This window comes from Panthera onca, chromosome E1 (genome assembly GCF_046562875.1).
Source record: "Panthera onca isolate mPanOnc1 chromosome E1, mPanOnc1 haplotype 2, whole genome shotgun sequence".
In the NCBI taxonomy this organism is placed as follows: Eukaryota; Metazoa; Chordata; class Mammalia; order Carnivora; family Felidae; genus Panthera; species Panthera onca.
Window position 1 is genome coordinate 1241503 of NC_138352.1, and position 20147 is coordinate 1261649.

At 39.5% G+C, this 20147-nt stretch overlaps 1 protein-coding gene across 2 annotated transcripts in view; it reads left to right on the plus strand.

Moving 5' to 3' along the window:
- DDX42 (DEAD-box helicase 42) overlaps nucleotides 1–20147 on the plus strand; it is a 39497-nt gene that overhangs the window by 16891 nt on the left and 2459 nt on the right. Inside the window, exons 4-16 of one of the 2 annotated variants that reach the window (XM_078438302.2) lie at nucleotides 2689–2750; nucleotides 4133–4169; nucleotides 4976–5125; nucleotides 8433–8537; nucleotides 10364–10483; nucleotides 11351–11527; nucleotides 12232–12360; nucleotides 12957–13056; nucleotides 13623–13670; nucleotides 14450–14547; nucleotides 15939–16215; nucleotides 17154–17380; nucleotides 19023–19133. In XM_078438302.2, the coding sequence (XP_078294428.1) occupies nucleotides 2689–2750; nucleotides 4133–4169; nucleotides 4976–5125; nucleotides 8433–8537; nucleotides 10364–10483; nucleotides 11351–11527; nucleotides 12232–12360; nucleotides 12957–13056; nucleotides 13623–13670; nucleotides 14450–14547; nucleotides 15939–16215; nucleotides 17154–17380; nucleotides 19023–19133 (1641 nt within the window). Of the gene's footprint in view, nucleotides 1–2688; nucleotides 2751–4132; nucleotides 4170–4975; nucleotides 5126–8432; nucleotides 8538–10363; nucleotides 10484–11350; nucleotides 11528–12231; nucleotides 12361–12956; nucleotides 13057–13622; nucleotides 13671–14449; nucleotides 14548–15938; nucleotides 16216–17153; nucleotides 17381–19022; nucleotides 19134–20147 lie in introns of those variants that run through there. The other variant, XM_078438303.2, reaches the window with a different exon arrangement.

The window sequence follows — 20147 nt, forward strand, 5'->3', positions numbered from 1 at the left end:
ATTAAGCCTGCATTTTGCATGGCAAAAATAGGCTTGTGCTGAGCAAATGGTTGCCTCCTTTAGATAGGGCTCACTTTTTCTGGTTCACCTTAGTTCTATCAGTCTGTTTTATCTTCCTGACTTTGAGGCTGCCACTTAGAACTGTTTATCATCACACTCGTGTTGTAGTTTTCTTACGGTGGAGAAATATTTTTCTGAGCTTAGGTCTCTTGTCAAATATCAGAAAATAAAAGACTCAGGGCCATGTGATTGATACAGGAAAAATTAGAGCTTGCTTCTTTTTTTTTTTTTTTTTTTTTTAATTTTTTTTTTTTAACGTTTATTTATTTTTGAGACAGAGAGAGACTGAGCATGAACGGGGGAGGGTCAGAGAGAGAGGGAGACACAGAATCGGAAGCAGGCTCCAGGCTCTGAGCCATCAGCCCAGAGCCCGACGCGGGGCTCGAACTCACGGACCCGTGAGATCGTGACCTGAGCTGAAGTCGGAGGCTTAACCGACTGAGCCACCCAGGCGCCCCAGAGCTTGCTTCTTTAGAATATTCCTGCTTGTTAAAATGCAAACAAAGCATGTCTATACCTAAAGAAAAACTTTTCTTATCCTGGTTTACTTCCTACCGATTGTCAGATTGGTACCCATTACTCAGTTTCCCATCTTTGATTTAGAATAACCCCAATTACTTGCCTCTTAAAGAATATGCACTTTATAAGTAGCTGAGCCAGAATCAGTTCCAAATCTCATATTCTTTTCTGCTGTGTCATTCTGTATCTGAGTTCTTGTAGTACTGTATTTCTGCCATAACACTTACCAGAACTATTCAGAACTTTCACGTGCTTTGCAACATGGTAACAATTTAGTAAGTATGTTAAGCTGTTCTCTCTGCAAGTAAAGGCGATAAATGGTTTGTCATGTTTGGGGTGTCTTATATGTATATGTATCTTTCTCCCCCCCCATCTTCTTGACGTACGGACATTTCCGAAGGGCTGTTTCTCATTATATCTTGAAATCCCTAATGGTGAATAAGTAAAATCATTTGTTGATTTTCTCAGTTTTAATTCAGATTTAAATTTTTAGTAACGCAAGTTGGTGTAACCCTTTTTGAGTGGAAGTATCCAAGAATGGCCCAGTTTCTCCTGTTTGGCATTTCAAGTAGTTGAAGCTGTAGGAGGGTAAATCTTTTTGACATGGCATCATTCTGGGTGTTTTTTGGGATAGTGTTGGAAAGGGTTTTGCTGATTTTAGGATAGAGAGACTGGATATTGTCTGATCTTGGAGAGAGTGTTGTTGCCACAATATTGCATTAATCCTTGATCTCAGGTATATTCTGTTCTGGAAAGTATAAACTTTTCTAGTGTTTGAACTCACGATGAAGATGTATTTTTAGCAAGTGTTTCAAAAAAAAAGATTCATGTGGGCTTAAAAAAATATGTCCTGTGTTTGTGGCCCTTTCCTTATGTTACATTATGTCATTTTCACTTCAGTTACAGTCTCGAGTATAGTGTATGTCTGTCTCAGTTCCTTAAAAAGTAGATTTGTTTGTGTGCAGTATTTCATTTTAGAATAACTCCTCTTTATCGGGAACATTTGATTAGATAGAACACCTGACCATGCTAGGTTATAGTTAGTGACAGTTTTGTAAATCACAGAAATCAGAAAAACTTGCTTTGTAACAAGAAGCAGTAGTGCAAGGATGTGTTTAACCTTGGGGAAAATTACTTAATTCTTCTGACCTTGATTTTCACATGTATAAAACAGGGAGTTAGATCAGTGTTTATCACTTTGCTGTATACAAGACTTGCCTGTGAAAAATGTGAAGTACACGCATTTAACTCCATCTCCAAGGATTCTGATTTGGTAGATTCAGAGCAGTGTTTTCCCAACCTCAGGACTTTGGCATTTGGGGTTTGCTAATTTGTTATGGGGGCCGTCCTGTGTATTGTAGGATGTTTATCAGTATCTGTGGCCTTTACCCACTAGATACTGGTAACAACCCCCCCTGTTTCCCACTCCCTCCACCCAGAAGCAACCAGAAATTTCTCCAGACATTGCCAAATGGTGAGAACAGTTTTTCCAAAGTCAGATCCAGAAATTTGCATTTTTTTTTTTTTTTTTTTTTTTTTTACTAACTCCATTGGTAGTTTGATGTAAAAGGTCTTAAGCTATGCTTTGAGAAAGGCTAATTTGCCTGAATTTAAGGCGTTTTACAGCCACAATTCATTTTTTTAAAGAGTAACCAATCAAGGAATTTTTTTCTAATTTTTCCATGTATGCAATGCAGTCCATATATAACCAAGATTTTAGAACATTTCTCTTTGAAAAAATAATTGTTAGGTGCCTAGATGGCTCAGTTGGTTAAGAGTCTGACTTTTGATTTCAGCTTAAGTCAAGCTCTCAGAGTTTGTGAGTTTAAGCCCCACATCGAGCTCTGCACTGACAGCGCAGAGCCTGCTTGGGATATTCTCTCTCTCTCTCTCTCTCTCTCTGCCCCTCCCCTGCTTTCTGTCTTTCAAAATAAATAAATATTTTAAAAATTGTCAAAAGTGCACTTTGATTGCATCAAGATATAATTGTCAAAATGCATAGCCAAAACTGTGATGTCACTAGTTCAAATCTAAAAATTCTTTATAAAGAAATTCCCTTCGTAATGTTTTTAGTGGATATGATTCCATACAGGTTTTTTGTTTCATTAGGATCAGGCGGCTAGAGACATGAAGAGGCTTGAAGAAAAGGACAAGGAAAGAAAAAACGTAAAGTAAGTTGTTTTCTTCTCCCTCACAAAGGTTACATGAAAAATGCTAAAGTATTGCAAAGCTTATTCCCCCAAAGTTTATAGAGAAACATTAAAATTCTCAAATGTCTTGACTTGAAGTTACTCCTGTATCTTGAATATTATTTTTGTAGGTAATAGACATCACAAAAGTCTTGCATTTGCAATAATAAGCATTCTTTTTAGTAGAATAGTATTTGGTGTTTAATTGTAAATAGTTTTTTAGTAGATACAAGAGTGAGTTACAGTAGGAATTAAGAGAGTACAATTAACTAAAGTTTGGGCTCATTGTTCTGAGTTTTGTCCCATTATTAATATAAAGTAGGTTAATGTCTGTATGATTGCTTATGAGGAGTAATGGTGATTATCATAAAAAAGTGTGTTATTAACAAATGATTAACTTGGTTTACTTGAGTGATATCATGCTTTAGCATCTAATCAGAACTTGAAATACTTTATTTTCTGGGAAGGAGAATTCTCCTCTTTCCCTTTCTGAATACACCCCTCTTAAGGCTTTTGCTACCAGGCACAGGTAGGCGTGGTTGGATTTCCTCCTGTGTGGCAGTCAGTCCCTCAGGCCCCCCCCAAGGTTCCTGTGCCATATGGAGGTTCGGCCCTCTCTTTGGTGCTTACCGTGTGTTGTACCCTCTCCCGGCTGCCCTGCACTGGTGATGTTGCCTGCCTTGAGAACAGCAAGTGCTCTAGGTCAGGCAGAAAGTCTGATTAGAAAGACATGGTTGTGGGAACTTAGCAGCCGTACTTTCTGTAGCTCCTGACAGGCGCTGCAAGTGGCGATGGCCCCCCTTCTCCATGGGAACTGCTTAGGAGTTTTAGTACCAAAGTTACAAAAGAGTTAAGATAGTTTTTCTTTGTCCCCAAGGACTTTGGCTGAATCCAGTCACTCCAGACTTAGAAACTCTGGGGAAATTAAAATTGTGATATTCTTTTTAGTGTATGCCAGGGTTATTTATTTATTTATTTATTTATTTATTTATTTATTTTTGTCTCTTTATAAAATGCAGTTTGCTTTTTAAAATGCGTTTTACAACTGTATTGTGTTTGTCGTATGGGGTTGACAAGGCTAGGATCCTTGGGTATCTATTTTCAAAAGTTTTTACTCCTTATCCTCGTTAGTAATTGATGTTTCTAGGAGTAACATATCATCCCATGCAAACTGCAGCTTCTAGAGTGAAGCCACACATGTATGATGGATGGATAGTTTACAGTGTGCTTATTGTTGCTTTGTTATTGTTAGTGTTGAGTGTTCCTGTGCTACTGTATGGAATTCAACACTAATCTGCTATAAGTATGGAGCTGGGTATGTGGAACATTTGCAGGGAAGTTTGTTTCTCCGCTTGTTTTTCCAGGGGTATTCGAGATGACATTGAAGAGGAAGATGACCAAGTGAGTTCCTATGCAGTATTTCTATCTTTTATTTTTACCCCACAAAGTCTATACTGGGGACAAGCTAGAGCTTGCCTTCACTGAAATGGCCATTCCTTGCTCCTTTTCTACATGTATGACTAGTTGGTAATAGAAAAATTCACATGGCTTTCCCCCATGTTGAAGATGGAACTTTTGATCAACTAGGACATCAAAAACAAATCATGAGCTTTATTCAGCTTGATTTTTTTTTTTCAAAATTAATGTTTATACTGCTGAATCAAGAAGTAATATGGGATCTACTGATGGCCTCTAGCAACATCTAACCTCTACCTCTTTCTAAGGGTCTGTTTGTGATTTTTGTATTTCAAGATGGAACATTAATTTAATGACTGGCCTTTAGTATTTTTCCACCAATGTCCAGTTGTGGGATGGTGAGAAGGGAAACAGAATGAGCAGTAGCCCTTTCCAGGTTTGTGACCCTTCTAATCAGTGTCAACTTCCAAACTTGGATGGTAAATCCATAGCATGTGTTCCACAGCTCTGGACAGGATAGGTAGACACCCCACCCCAGGAAGACTGTGGGACAGACAGATTTGTAAAGCTTCTTGTTAAATCATTGTGTAGTACTAACTGTCTCATTCGTTTTTTCTGATTGTCCCTATGAATACTGCTGTTGTTAAAGGAATCATTGCTAGTTAAAGTCTTGCCTTACTTGGTAGGTATTAAACGGTGCAGTCATCTGGTACACTGTGTGCACCAATTACAGGAGCAGAAATGTTCTTAGTTGTATTTGAATATGATTATGTTCTTGTGCTTTCCTGCAGGAAGCTTATTTTCGGTACATGGCAGAGAACCCAACTGCTGGTGTGGTTCAGGAGGAAGAAGAAGATAATTTGGAATATGATAGTGATGGAAATCCAATTGCACCTTCCAAGAAAATCATTGATCCTCTTCCTCCCATTGATCATTCAGAGGTATGGTGTTTCCTGCTAAATTTGATTCTCATTTCAAAAGCTGATAGTTCTCTTCAGCTTTAATGCTAGGTTTTTGCAATATTTGAGTAATCCTGATTCATACTCCTTATGTCACGAAAATATGTGTTCTTTGGGATCTTCTCATGTCTGCTGTGTAGTTGAGTCTGAAAGTGATTGAGTGGTTCAGGCTTTATAGCCTATGTTGTTGTTCAAGGTTTAGCTGAATCTCTTGCTCCCGTTTGATTTTAGGCTAAGAATTTTTTAAAGCAGTTTTTTGTACTTATTTTCCAGATCATCATCTACCTTTCAAAATGATGATGTTGAAACAACATCTGTGAAAAAACACAGATGTTTTTTTAATTGCCGTAAGTCTTGTTTCTCTCAGATCTGGAGCAGATGAGAGACTGTTGCTTCAAAGTGGAACTAGGAATTTTAGTTTCCTTAAGTCAGGAAAAGAGAATGAGGATATTGGTATATCCACTTGAAAAAAATCTGTGTTTCATTCAGGTTAAATATCAGACTAGACCTTGCATGCCTTAGTGAGTCTAGGTCTAGGACAGTGGTTCTCACATTGTGGTTCAAGGACTCCTAGAAGGATCTTCTCAGGGAGTCCACAAAGTCCAAAAGAATTTTCAGGGGTGCCTGGGTGGCTCACTTAAGCATCTGACTCTTGGTATCAGCTCAGGTCGTGATCTGTCAGTAGTGAGATCAAGCCCCACGTCGGGCTCCTCAAGCTGAGCATGGAGCCTGCTTGTGATTCTCTCTCCCTCTCTCTGTGCCTCTCCCCTGCTTGTTCTCTCTCTCTCAAAATAAATAAACATTGTAAAAAAAAAAAAAAAAAAAAAGTGACCACTGATCAAGTCTTAGTATACTATCAAAGAAGAGTAAAAATCCACAATAATTTGAAAAGACTATTAAATACTCTCTTCCCTTTCCAATTACATGTTTGTGAGGCCAGATTTTCTTCATAGGTTTCAATCAAAGCAATATGTTGCAACAATCTAAATATAGTAGGAACCAATTTCTTTTAAGTTAGACTTGTAAAAAGATTTGTAAAAAAGGGGCACCTTGCTGGCTTGGTCGGTAGAGCATCCAACTCTTGATCTTGGGGTTGTGAGTTTGAGCGCCACAGTGGGTGAAGAGATTAAGATCACTTAAGTAAAACTTTAAAAAAGATTTGTAAAAATGTAAAACAAGGTTATGACTTTTTAAAAATTAAGGCTTTTATGTTAGAGTATAAGGAGTGTATTATTTTCAAATGAGTAAATCTTAAAGACATTTCTCAGTTTTAGTTTTAATATGGTAAATGTCAATGCATGAAACCCACACAAGCAAAAGTTCATGTTTTTTAGGGCATCTGAGACAAAAAAGTTTGAAAACGACTGGTCTAGACTATGGATTATATTCAGTTTTTGAAATGTTTCCTTTTGCACAGATGCTACCAAATAATGCCTTGGTATTTTACATGTGGCAGATGAAACTAAGTATGTGAGACTGACGTGAGAGGAAGCATCTATGACAAAGGATGATGGCCTAATAAGGAAAAACACATAAGTACTTGAAATAATCATCTCATAAAATACTTGAGATCCTTGGTGAAGCTCTCAAATCTCATCATCATGCTAGGGTGGCCCACAGTTGTTCACATGTAGTGTGGGCAGTCTGCCCAGAGAGACCAGCAGTAAGGAAAAGGATAACCCTTCTGCCTATAAGTAGCTTTGTTCACATTCACATTAAGTATTTATTTGTATATTTATGACTCTATTTCATACCCATATGCAAAAAATTACATATTTGTATGTAAAATTTGTGAGCAAGAATTCTTTCCCTTATGGAGCTTTCATTCTGATAAAGAGAACTGAAGAACATCCTGTTACAGCTTAGTGCAACAGTAGTGCTAAAGGGGAACTTTTAAAACAATGCTTACTTTTTTTTGTTGATCATACCATAGAAATATAATTAAACTTTAGGTTGCACCCACAGTTAATGTCATTTTATTGTAGATCTCTTATGTGGTTAAAGAGAATCAGCCAAATGTGTAAGTGGTGATATGCCTTTTTTTTTTTTTTTTTAATGTTTATTATTTATGAGAGAGAGAAACATTGTGAGCAGGGAGAGTCAGAGACAGAGAGGGAGACACAGAATCCGAAGCAGGCTCCAGGCTCCGAGCTGTCAGCACAGAGCCTGACGTGGGGCTTGAACCCACTAACTGTGAGATCATGACCTGAGCCGAAGTCAGGTGCTTAACTGACTGAGCCACCCAGGCACCCCTGATATGCCTCTTTTTATAGTCCTGGTACAATAAGTTATGAAAAGAGTGTCAGGAATGACTTCTTCCCTCTTTAGAATAAGAAATAGTTAGCCATACAGTTTTTAAAAGTTACATAAAGAGTTTCAGGTTTTAAAAAGAGTAGAACTCCCTCTAAAGGCAGAGCTCTCCTCAGAGGAAATATTAGAAATGTTTCTAAATGCTAGAGCTATGAGGGGCACCTGGGTGGCTCAGTTGGTTAAGCGTCCGACTTTGGCTCAGGTCATGATCTCCCAGCTTGTGAGTTCGAGCCCTGCCTTGGGCTCTGTGCTAACAGCTCGGAGCCTGGGGCTCACTTCTGATTCTGTCTCCCTATCTCTCTGCTCCTCCCCTGTTCTCTCTCTCTCTCTCAAAAATAAATAAACATTAAAAAAAAGTTTTTTAAAAATGCCAGAGCTGTGTGAACAGCTTATTCCAAAACATGTATTCAAATGTTATAGGGTGGAATGTCTTTAAAATACTTGTCTTCTGAGGCCTTTGGCGTTGTAGATTCCTTAGTCTGCATCACGGTTGTTCAGATCTGAGGTATCCTTTAAGAGTGTCTTTAGGAAGTAGGTTGGTGGGGCACCTGGGGGGCTCAGTCGGTTAAGCGGCCAACTTCGGCTCAGGTCATGATCTCGCGGTCCGTGGGTTCGAGCCCTGCGTTGGGCTCCGTGCTGACAGCTCAGAGCTTGGAGCCTGTTTCAGATTCTGTGTCTCCCTCTCTCTGACCCTCCCCCATTCATGCTCTGTCTCTCTCTCTCAAAATTAAATAAACGCTAAAAAAAAAAATTTAAAAAAAAAAGGAAGTAGGTTGGTGTTTATATAGAAAATGAATACAGGAAAAGATACTGGCTGTACATTTGGGATGTGTGTCATGAATAAGTGAATTCTTTTGTCCTCACTAGCTGGTTAAGGCTTTACTTGTGTAATATGTGTAAAAGGTTATTTTGCATTAAAATCAAACTTACAGGATTGACTCTTGAATTCTAGACTAACTTTGAATAATTGGACCTGCAGATTGACTATCCACCATTTGAAAAAAATTTTTACAATGAGCATGAAGAGATCACCAACCTCACCCCTCAGCAGCTAATAGATCTCCGTCATAAGCTCAATCTTCGGGTAAGTCAACCATGGTGCTAAATATTCTTATATTAATTAGTTGACAGTTACTATTATTGCTTATCCAAACTAAAATAACCTTCTTTTCTAATGGTCCTTGGACTATCTTTGATAGCAAGGCTCCTGTGTCTTGATTTTATTGTTTTAGTCTTCCACCTATTTTGGGATAGAATTGTTATATCTTTAATGCAACACACATGAATATGTATTCAATTTTGTATGTTGTATTGAAATAATAAGTCATTGTGACCTTAAAATCAGTAAGTAATTCTGCAGCGAGTACAGTGTGCTAGGAACTGTGTTGGGTGGGCTAGAATGAAGAATATAAGTCCCAACTTCAGGAAAAGGAGACAAGATTAATAGATGCAAACAATATGTGGAATCCTAGGATATTTTTAAATTAAGGTATACTCAATATGTAGCATATGTTTAAAATAATTAGAAGAAGAAATTAACACCTTAGAATATGCACTCATTTCAGGATAATAGTTTTAAATTGCCAAAAAGCTTTGGGTTGCACATTGACCTCATTGTTTTAGGCACTGCTGGATGTTAGTTAAGTGAAACACACAGATGATACAGTAATATCTACTCTAGTGCGGACAGCTTTCTGGGCTGTATCTGCCTTACCAGTTTCTATGTTTGAACTTTGAACTTCTGTTTTCCCAGAGAGGATGCATGCATATGCACGTATTGTCTATTTTTCAAGGCTAACCGCCCCCCACTCCTCCCCCTCAAAAAAGCCCTTTAAGTGAAATACTGATTAGATATATCAGTATGAGAAGCATTGCAAGGCTACTACTGTTAGAGTCAAAAAGGAGGCTATAAACCCCATTCTTCACCTGAGTAGTTTGAACAATGTTTTACTGTGGCTGTGGACCATCATTAAGTGGGATACTTGATTCTTCAGGCAGAACTAAAACTGGAAACAATAGATTGTATCTAGTGGGTATAGACATGTCTTATTTGGAGCTCATTTGCCCTTTTTATTTGAAGAGTAAATTTTAATTTTTTTCTACCATCTGGTTAATAGTTACTGCAAAATGGCAAAAAATACTCATGTCTTTTTCCAATCATTGAGCAATATTTTTTATTTCTTATAAGGAAATCTTGATTTAAGAGCTTTCTAGGCTCTTAATCATTTTAAAAATTTTTTCAAATCTTTCCCAGTTTATCTGTTTTGTTTTTTTCCTTCCAAGATTTTATGTAGATTCAAGTTAGTTAACCTGTAGTGTAATATTGGTTTCAGGAGTAGAATTTAGTGATTCATCACTTACATATAACACCCACTGCTCATCCCAACAAGTGCCCGCCTTAATGCCCATCACCCATTTAGCCCATCCTCCCTGTCCCCCACCTCTTCTCCAGCAACCCTCAGTTTGTTCTCCATAGTGAAGAATCTCTTATGGTTTGTCTCCCTTCTCTGTTTATCTTACTCTTCCTTCCCTCCCCCTATTTTCATCTGTTTTGTTTCTTAAATTCCACCTGTGAGTGAAATCATAATGGTATTTGTCTTTCTCTGACTTATTTTGTATAGCATAATACACTTTAGCTCCATCCATGTCATTGCAAATGGGGCACTTAATCATTTTAAATCATATGACAATTATCTCAGGAATATTTAACATGGAGTTTTTTATGTGAGGTTTTAGATCCGTTATTATTTGAGTTCTGCCTTTTCAAACAGTGTATGTGTTTGGCCACAGACTTGTATTTTCCCTTTTTTATACTCAAGCTAAGTATAAGATACAGGTAGACACCATTGAACTTCCGATGCTGCTTATTTTGAGGTATGAGTCATTCCTGGGAGTTGTCTTTATCTCTAGGTCTCTGGTGCTGCACCTCCTAGACCAGGAAGTAGTTTTGCTCATTTTGGGTTTGATGAACAACTTATGCACCAGATTCGGAAATCTGAGTACACACAGCCCACTCCAATACAGTGCCAGGTAAGTAAAACATAATGAAAGAAAAACAAGGTAGAATCATATCCAGTGACCATACTTATTCTACAAACAATGCAAAACAGTAAAACAGCATTTGATCCAGAATTATATTGACGTGGAAAGAAGTGGTCTAAATATTTCCTCTTTGGCTTAGTCCTTTTGCTTTAATTAGGGGGGGCGGGGGGGAAGAACATACATGAAATCCAAGAATATTTTTGAAATCTTTAAAAATTAAAGAGCAGAAGTGAATTATTTACCATTCTAAGATGTTGCTAATAGGGCTGGGAAATATTCTTTTGTATCTGATAAATGTCTTAAAGATATAACCTGAAGAAAACAATTCATTAGCCTAAACGTAACAAAAAAGATTTGTGTGTAGACAAGAATAGCACTGTCAGTGACTAGGAATCCTTTGTCTCTGATATGAAAATTCTCACTTCTGTAACTGGAAGTAATAACTTGTTTTCCATTTATATGTTGGATTTATTCATTCCTATACAGAATATGAGAATTTTCTGGATGAGTGAGATAGTCTACCTTCTCATGGGGAAATTTTATTTTTTAATTTTAGCAATCCACTTACACTATGAATTGCAGTTTTTCATTTCTGTATCTCAGGCTAAATACAGTCATTCATATTTTGTAAATGGTGGCTGATCCACGTGAAGAGAATGATAATATTATTTCCTATAAATCAGGAATTTTATGGAAATGCTAGGTATTTCTTGTTAATTTATAGACAGTGTGCATAACCCATCAGGTTATTTCTTGTTCCTTTGGAAATGAATGTCATTGATTTCCCCAAGATTTCCTGCAGTACATCTTTAAAATTTTAAAGTTTAGGGTGGATATATTTTATTTTTTCTCTAGGGCGTGCCTGTGGCGTTAAGTGGTAGAGACATGATTGGTATTGCCAAAACAGGCAGTGGAAAAACGGCTGCCTTTATCTGGCCGATGTTGATTCATATAATGGACCAGAAGGAACTGGAACCAGGTGATGGACCGATTGCAGTGATCGTGTGTCCTACTAGGGAGCTTTGCCAGCAGGTATGTACTTGGTGTAGAATGCTCCCTTTCGTATGTGAACTAATGTGGGACTAGCCAGTCAGTTGGATAGGATTAACTGGGAAACTTTTTTCATTTTTTAATTATTTATTTATTTCAAAAATATGTTTATTTTAGAGAGAGGGAGTGAGCGAGGGGGTGGGGCACAGAGGATCTGCTATTAGCACATAGCCTGACATGGGGCTTGAACTCACAAACCATGAGATCATGACCTGAACCAAAGTCAGACACTTAACCGACTGAGCCACCCAGGTGCCCCGGGAAACTTTTTTCAAAAATATGGTGAAATGAACAAAACATTTTATAATTTTGATCATTTTTTAAGTGTATGGTTCAGTGGCATTAAGTACATTCATGTTGTTGTGCTACCAGGAAACTTTTGGAAAATATTGTTATGTATTTTCTACATAATGAAGTACATACTTTTCCCTAAAAAACACTGTTTTAAGAGAAAAAATACCTGGGAATTGTTTGTGTTTTCCTCCTGAGTTAATTCATTTTGTTTGGGTAGAATGGATTATAATTATAATGGCAAAAAGTTAAAAAAATGAATAATCCAGATTGTAGACAGTCTGTTGGGATGTACGTGATAATGGTTCATTTACTTTCAGAACTCACTTTTGCGTAGTAACAGGTACTTGTCAGTGTCATGGTTTGTTCATGTCATTGTGTCCACAACTTTGCAGATCCATGCAGAATGTAAGCGGTTTGGGAAAGCGTATAATCTTCGATCAGTGGCCGTGTATGGAGGAGGGAGCATGTGGGAGCAAGCCAAGGCTCTTCAGGAAGGGGCAGAGATTGTTGTGTGTACCCCAGTAAGTATGTCTTAGGTTTAAATGGCTCCTCGGCCACTTACGGAATGGTATGGAAAAAGGATTGGTTATTGAATGGCATGCCCCCTAAAATGTGATATAGCAGGGTGAAGAATACTCACCCTGTGACTTTGGTTTAATTTTGATTGGTTGACTAGATTAGCAGTCTATTAAGATTAATAGGTGTAAATTCTCCTTTGTTTTAAATCGGTTTTTGTGTTTTTTTTTTTTTAATGCTCTCTTGGAAAATGGGTCTGTGGTTACTGAGAGCATCAAGAATCAGAAAGATATTTGGAATATAGTCAGAATTGCCTAGAAGAGTATAGTCTAAACATTAAACCCCATCAATAAGGTTTTAAATTAGGTCATTTTAAAATACCTCACAAAATAGTTCTGGCCGTTTTCTCACAATTAGGTTTAATTAGGTTTTTAATTTTTCTGTTCTTTTGTGCTCTGTAGTGCATGAAGTCCAAGGCTGTCAGACCCAGTGTCTTACAGTCTACAACTGGATTATTAGCACTTTTGCCAGGAACACAATTATAGAAAGTTCTTGTAAATGCCTTTAATTATACTCACTATACATTTTGTGAATCTTACAGGGTCGGCTGATTGATCATGTGAAGAAGAAAGCTACCAATCTTCAGAGGGTCTCTTACCTTGTGTTTGATGAAGCAGATCGCATGTTTGACATGGGATTTGGTATGCCTTTAATACCAGTTTCTTCTCCCATCCTGATACTCGCTTTTTCCTTGTCTTTCTAGACTTAACTTTTTTTCTTTCTGTATGAGAGAAGCTAAAAATACTCTTGTACAGGATTAGATCGTTAGCTATTTTTAGGAGTTCTCTCAGGAAGTATACATTAGGCTTGGCTGGGTTACAGGTATTTGGAAGTGCCTTTGTATATAGGAGGAATATTTTCTCTATATTTTTATTCATATGCCTTTAATCATAGAGGTCAAGTTCTGTGTTCTTAGGTAGGTGGATGTCGTATCATTGAAGGCCCTTTGCTTTCCTGTCCTCCCTGACTAAGCCAGATGTGTGAAATTCTGAATAACCCATCTTTACTGATTGGAACACTGCTGGGCCCAGCCCAGCTGGGAGGAGGGAAAGTGTTTCTGGGTTTCATACTAAATGATAGGTCTAGGAGTTTCAAATTTTCCTTAATAGTTATAACTTCTCATAGGAAGATTTTTACTATAATGACTTTTTCCCAAGCATCCCAAACTATAGTACAGACTTCTGATGTTATTTTATTCTGCTTCCAGAGTACCAGGTGCGATCCATAGCAAGTCATGTCCGTCCTGACAGACAGAGTATGTATGAAGCAGTTTTATTAAGTCACATTTATATTCGGAATAAACAATTAAGTATTTTATAAGCACTCACAGTATGGCAGCAAAAATGATCATGTGTGTCCTGGTGAGAACCATAGAGGAGGATATAAAAATAGTCTGTCTGAACTTGACAGGACTTTAGAGATCATCAGATGTAACTCACTTGTTTTTGCGGAGGATAACCCCAGGCTGAGGATTAAGTGACTTGTCCCAAGTTACACGATGTTATCAGCATGTAGAGGCAAAGCACAGTGCAGATCTGCTGATTTGAAGTCAGGAGCCTCTTTGGGTTTTTTTTGTTTTGTTTTGTTTTTTTAATTTTTTTAACGTTTATTTATTTTTGAGACAGAGAGACACAGAGCATGAATGGGGGAGGGGCAGAGAGAGGGGGAGACACAGAATCGGAAGCAGGCTCCAGGCTCTGAGCAGTCAGCCCAGAGCCCGACGCAGGGCTCGAACTCACGGACCGCCAGATCGTGACCTGAGCTGAAGTCGGACGCTTAACCGACTGTGCCACCCAGGCGCCCCAATCAGGAGCCTCTTTGAACCATGCGGACAGTCCCTGTCTTACCTGAAAATGTATAAAAATAGAAAAAGGAAAATGTTTTTTCCTTAGTAAATCAGTTTTGAAACTAAGTTTAAAGTTCAGGTGGGTTTATTTTATAAGCTGAATAATTCTGAATGTTAGTAGGAGGCTTAGTGGATATTCAAAAAAGAAGTCATACTGTTTATGTAACAGAATTTACTCTACCTTTTAGCCCTCTTATTCAGTGCAACTTTTCGGAAAAAGATTGAAAAACTGGCCAGAGACATCCTGATCGACCCTATTCGTGTGGTGCAGGGAGACATTGGCGAGGTAACCCTAATAAGCAGGGCCAGATGGGACCCCAGTGGGTTATTTCTCAAATTATGAAGAAAATAGAATTAATTTCTCCCTGTTGAGAGGAAAATTATGTTATTATGTATTTACAAATGAGGCAACACGATTCAGATTTGTTTTAAAAAACACAAGGTAGGAGGATAGAGGAGACAACTAAATTGTCAAAATAGGGATAATTATTGAAGCTGGGTGATGGGTACATGGGAGGTGATTACGTTCATTTCGGGGTTTTTTTTTTTTTTTTTTTTGAATGTTTAAAATTTTCCATAATAAAAGTTAAAAACTTTTAGGGGGAAAAAAAAGGCTTTGCCTGGAAGACTACTAGTCAGTTAGGATGGAACTGACATTTTGAATGCTTATAGGAGTAGCAGGCTCACTGCACAGCATGGAGTGGGTGAGACTTGAAAGCCCTGGTGAAAACGAGCTCGTGGCATTTTTCTTACCTGTGCATACGTCCTGTGTGGGAGATCTCTGAATTGTGATTTGGAATTAAAGTTGCCTAGAGAATTCCTTAAGTTGTTTGAATTCCTTCCTTAAGTTCTGTACAGTTAGTGTTTTGACACTGCCCACTTTTTTTCTTTTAAAAATTTTTTTTAACGTTTATTCATTCTTGAGAGACAAAGACAGAGTGCAAGTTCGGGGAGGGGGGAGCGGGGAGGAGCAGAGAGAGAGGGAGACACAGGATCTGAAGCAGGCTCCGGGCTCTGAGCTGTCAGCACAGAGCCTGATGTGGGGCTGGAACTCACGAGCTGTGAGATCATGATCTGAGCCGAAGTCGGACGCTTAACCGACTGAGCCACCCAGGCGCCCCTGGAAGTTTTATTTTTAAGGTTAACATTTCCATCAGCATTGCCAAAACAATATATTGCGTTTTGATTCTTTTTTTTAATTTAATTTAATTTTTTAAAATTTACATCTAAAATTAGGGGCTCGAACTCACTGACCATGAAATCATGACCTGCACTAAAGTCAGACACTTAACCAACTGAGCCACCCAGGCACCCCTGTCTGCATTTTGTTTTTTAGTGCCTTCTATGTGCGTGTATGAATTGTACTAGGAGCAGTGAGTGGGAAGGACAGAAAAGGAGCTTAATTGATTAGGGATAATCTGAACAGGCCTATAAAGAGGTCTTGCGAAGTACTTGGGCTTACGACTTAGGTGTATGTACAAATCGAGGGAGATGGAGAGCACAGCAATTTGAGAAGGAATGCAGGTTTTGAGCTGTACTTGACTTGCTGAAGGAAGGCCCAAGGAGAAGAGGGACTGTTCAGGGTTCTTCTAGATGCAGGTGGAACGTGTGCCGTCTGCTCCTTGTTCAGGTGCCCCTTGGCGCAGACGTCACAGTCGTCTGTTTCCTCTTTTTCAGGCAAATGAAGATGTGACACAGATTGTGGAGATTCTTCACTCTGGGCCTAGTAAATGGAACTGGCTTACCCGGCGTCTGGTGGAATTTACCTCTTCAGGAAGTGTCCTCCTGTTTGTTACTAAAAAAGCCAATGCTGAAGAGCTAGCCAATAACCTTAAGCAGGAGGGTCATAATCTTGGGCTGCTTCATGGGGACATGGATCAGAGTGAAAGAAACAAAGTCATTTCAGACTTTAAGAAAAAGGACATCCCAGTCCTGGTGGCCACAGATGTTGCAGGTAGAGTATGACTTCCCCCAGTGACCTTACGTTTCTATGTTCTGAACAGGCCGAGAGATGGCATTCTGCTGGCCTGGCTGGCCACACCAAATGGAACAGGCGGTTCAGAGCATAGTGATCACAATCTGGAGCTTTGGGTACCACTTTTCACTTAATGTTTCTCTTTGAAAAAAAGAATCCCTGCAGTGGGAAGACACTCGGGGAAAAAAAAATTTTGAGTCAGTTAATCATAGGCGAGGCCTTTGTTGTATGTCTGAATGTAGCAGCTGTCTTATGTTAATTGGGCATACTTCACTCAAGATCAAAAAGGTTTTTAAGTATGGTTCTTGGCTTGCATTGTGTTCTCGGTTTTTTGTTTTTTATTTTTGTTTTCCAATTTTTTTTTTAATGCTTATTTGTTTATGAGAAAGAGAGACAGCATAAGCAGGGGAGAGGCAGAGAGAGAGGGAGACACAGAATCTGAGGCAGGCTCCAAGCTGTCAGCACAGAGCCCGACATGGGGCTCAAACCCGTGAACTGTGAGATCATGACCTGAGCCGAAGTTGGACACTCAACCAACTGAGCCACCCAGGTGCCCCTTGTTTTCAGTTTAATAGCTGCCCCTAAAAACTCATGTTTTCTCCCCAAAAGGAGATAATTTCTCAGCTTCAAGGCAATTTGATGCTGGCTTTAGTTATTTTATATGTTCTTGGTGCAAGAGAGAGGCCATGGCAGAAGGCATCTGTCTCAGGCTAGATGGCCTGGCATCATAGAATCGACAATGGTGGGATTTGCTCTTGAAGGGTAACTTTAATTAAATGCTTGTGTATTAGCTCACCAAACCATGCACTTTGCCTAGAGTAGAGGAATGTGGTTTCTTAAAGAGCCAGCATTTTGGATTACATTGTTTTTTCTGACTCATGCTGAAAAATAAAAGAATTTGGTTGTTTTTATTTCAGCCCGTGGTCTGGATATTCCTTCAATTAAGACCGTCATTAACTATGATGTGGCACGAGACATTGATACTCATACTCACAGGATTGGCCGCACAGGACGAGCGGGTGAGAAGGGCGTGGCGTATACCTTGCTGACCCCCAAGGACAGCAATTTTGCTGGTGACCTTGTCCGGAACTTGGAAGGAGCCAATCAACATGTTTCCAAGGAACTCCTAGATCTAGCAATGCAGGTGAGGGGCTGGGCACACTTCACTTTGCCCCAGGTTATAAAACTACGTGAAAAAAATTCAACAAGCTTGAGAAGATAACATAGAAACAGGACAGGAAAGTTGGGGCCGTGGGTGGGGACAGTGCTTATGACAGATCGGTATTATAGGACATTAAAATTCATCTGGTCCATCTGCTTATCCTCTCCTTTCAGCAACATCTGTTTGAAAAGCTATTCCTTTTTGTGCTAAAATCTGTCCCTCTGAAATTTCTGCCTGCTTGCCTCATAGCATACTTGTAAGTTTAATCTCAAAGATGGCTACTATTTCCCTTACCATTCTTTCTCCCAGTCTTCTCCTTGGGGGGGGGGGGGGCTAAAAATGTGTGATGTCTTAAGAAAACGATATATTTAACTATTTTACATAGACTTAGGTCTCAGACCTTTGACAACCTTGATTACCGATCCAAAGCTGGGCGTTCTGAATTAAGTCTTGAGTCATCTTTTAATTTTTTTTTTTTAATGTTTATTTATTTTTGAGAGAGAATGCGAGTGGGTTAGGGGCAGAGAAAGAGGGAGACCAGAATCGGAAGCAGGCTCCAGGCTCTGAGCTGTCAGCACAGAGCCCGACGCGGGGCTCGAACTCACGAGCCGTGAAGTCATGACCTGAGCCGAAGTCAGACGCTCAACCGACTGAGCCACCCAGGCGCCCCTAAATCTCGAGTCATCTGAACACGTCATCCCCATATTACAAATGGATTCAGTATAAACATTCTGATAGTAAAGAGTTTGTGTTTTTTAGATTTACAAGCCAGCTCACAGAATAGCTTATCCATAATGTACTCACAGTGTGGTACTGCTGTCCATGCTCGGGGTTCTGGGAGTAAAGGACCTGCATTGCAGGAAGGAATAGGATACGGTTTCCTTCTCTTTCCTGGGTACAGAGAGCCAGTCGTAAACTACATTTTCAAACAGGATATATCTTGTCTTTGGCTTTTTCCTGCATCCCTTTTTGTGCCTCATGTTTCCTGTGCTCTCAGACTGTGTGATCAGCTTCCCTGGTCAGTGCCTTTCTAAAGCCAACCCTACCTCTTAAGTACTTCATTTAGATTGTAACATGTGATTGTCAGATAAAGGACTAACCTCTCCCAGTCATGTTGGCATTCTGAAGAGAATGTGAATAAATCTGATGAGTAGTGTTCTGCTAGTGATAAGTTCAAGGAACACTTTGGGCTATGGGTAAATAAAACTTTCAGTTATGGGGCTACCAGTCCTGGACGTCTGCCCCTAGAGCCAATTCTGATGAGCCTCACTTTACATAGCCTTTTTCCTTTACTTCTGAACCCACCAGTTCTTAAAAGCTCCATTATTTGTATAGTCCAGTGGTATGTATAGATTGAGATATAGAAAATCAGTTCATTTTCCTCTAGGAAATTAGAAGAGTAAGTGTCTCATATCTGAGGCTTGTGTGATCACTTCCCTTCCTGGTGCTAAGACTCCTGACAAATTTGGTGGACTAAACTGTTCTGTGAACAGTTGCCGTAAAAACGTTGGCTAAACATGAAGCAGTAAGTTCCTCCCTCTCCCTTAATTTCCTGTTTGATGTTGTCTTCTTTCTCTGGCTGCCTCTTCTTCCCTCGCCTAACCTTGAATTATGTTCAACACAGAATGCCTGGTTTCGGAAATCCCGCTTTAAAGGAGGCAAAGGCAAAAAGCTGAACATTGGTGGAGGTGGCCTAGGCTACAGGGAGCGGCCTGGCCTAGGCTCAGAGAACACGGTGAGTCCAGACTACAGTAGTGCCCTTAGGGCTGGTCCTGAGTCCTGGAAGAGGTTATGACTGTCCTCATCTACCTGCGAAAGCCTCTCTGAGTTCAGAACCTTGTCTAGAAGGGAATGTTGTGACTTCTATTGAAGAAGCACCCATGTGTACGTGGTGACTAGACATGCTCAGGAAATAGTCTAGATTAGCAGTGGTTTGCAAACTGTGGTCTCTGGCAGCAGCAGTAAACTGCAAACTTGTGCACTATCCCAGGCCTGGTGAGTTAGAAACTCTGGGAGGTGGGGCCCAGCAGTCTGTTGTTACAAGCCCTCCAGCAATGGCCTAGAGCCTGCTGCTACGGACACAGGGTCACTCTGTAAACTCTACTGTATCTTGTAACTAAACTCAGGATTGCTTCCTACATTCGGTGGGAAATAGCACCAGAGTGAGGTGAGAGCTAGCTTTTCTCACAGAACAGTTAACAAAAGTGTCCCCTCACTGGCTTTCTTAATTTTGATTCCAAACCAAAGTAGAAAGCTGCCAGTCTGTTTCTGGAGCGTTACAGTTAACTCGGTGTCTTTGAGAAGAATCTGCTCCTGTGTCTCAGTAACAACGATGCACAGGACACAGATGCTAGCGAGAGCTACCGTTGAGCACTTACTATATGCCAGGACCAGCCACTGCAGGCCGTCCTGTATATTAAGTCCATCTTTACATCCACCCAGTGACAGCAAGTACGGATAATAAACCTGAGGCACCCCAAGTTATACTCCAGTAAGTGTTGAAGCGGAGACTCAGACTTAAGAGTGGAACCGTGTATATACTACATGCATATGTTGTATACTGCCTTGTGGCCTCTTTGTAGCATAAAGCTCCACAGAATTCTATAAATATCAGGTTTGTGTGTATAAATAGTACCACATGATCAGCTTTGAGCATTATCTGACTTCATTTCGAATATATTAGGGTTAATTCCCCCAAAACAGAATCACTGGGTTAAAAGTCATAAATAAAACATTTTAAAATGATTAT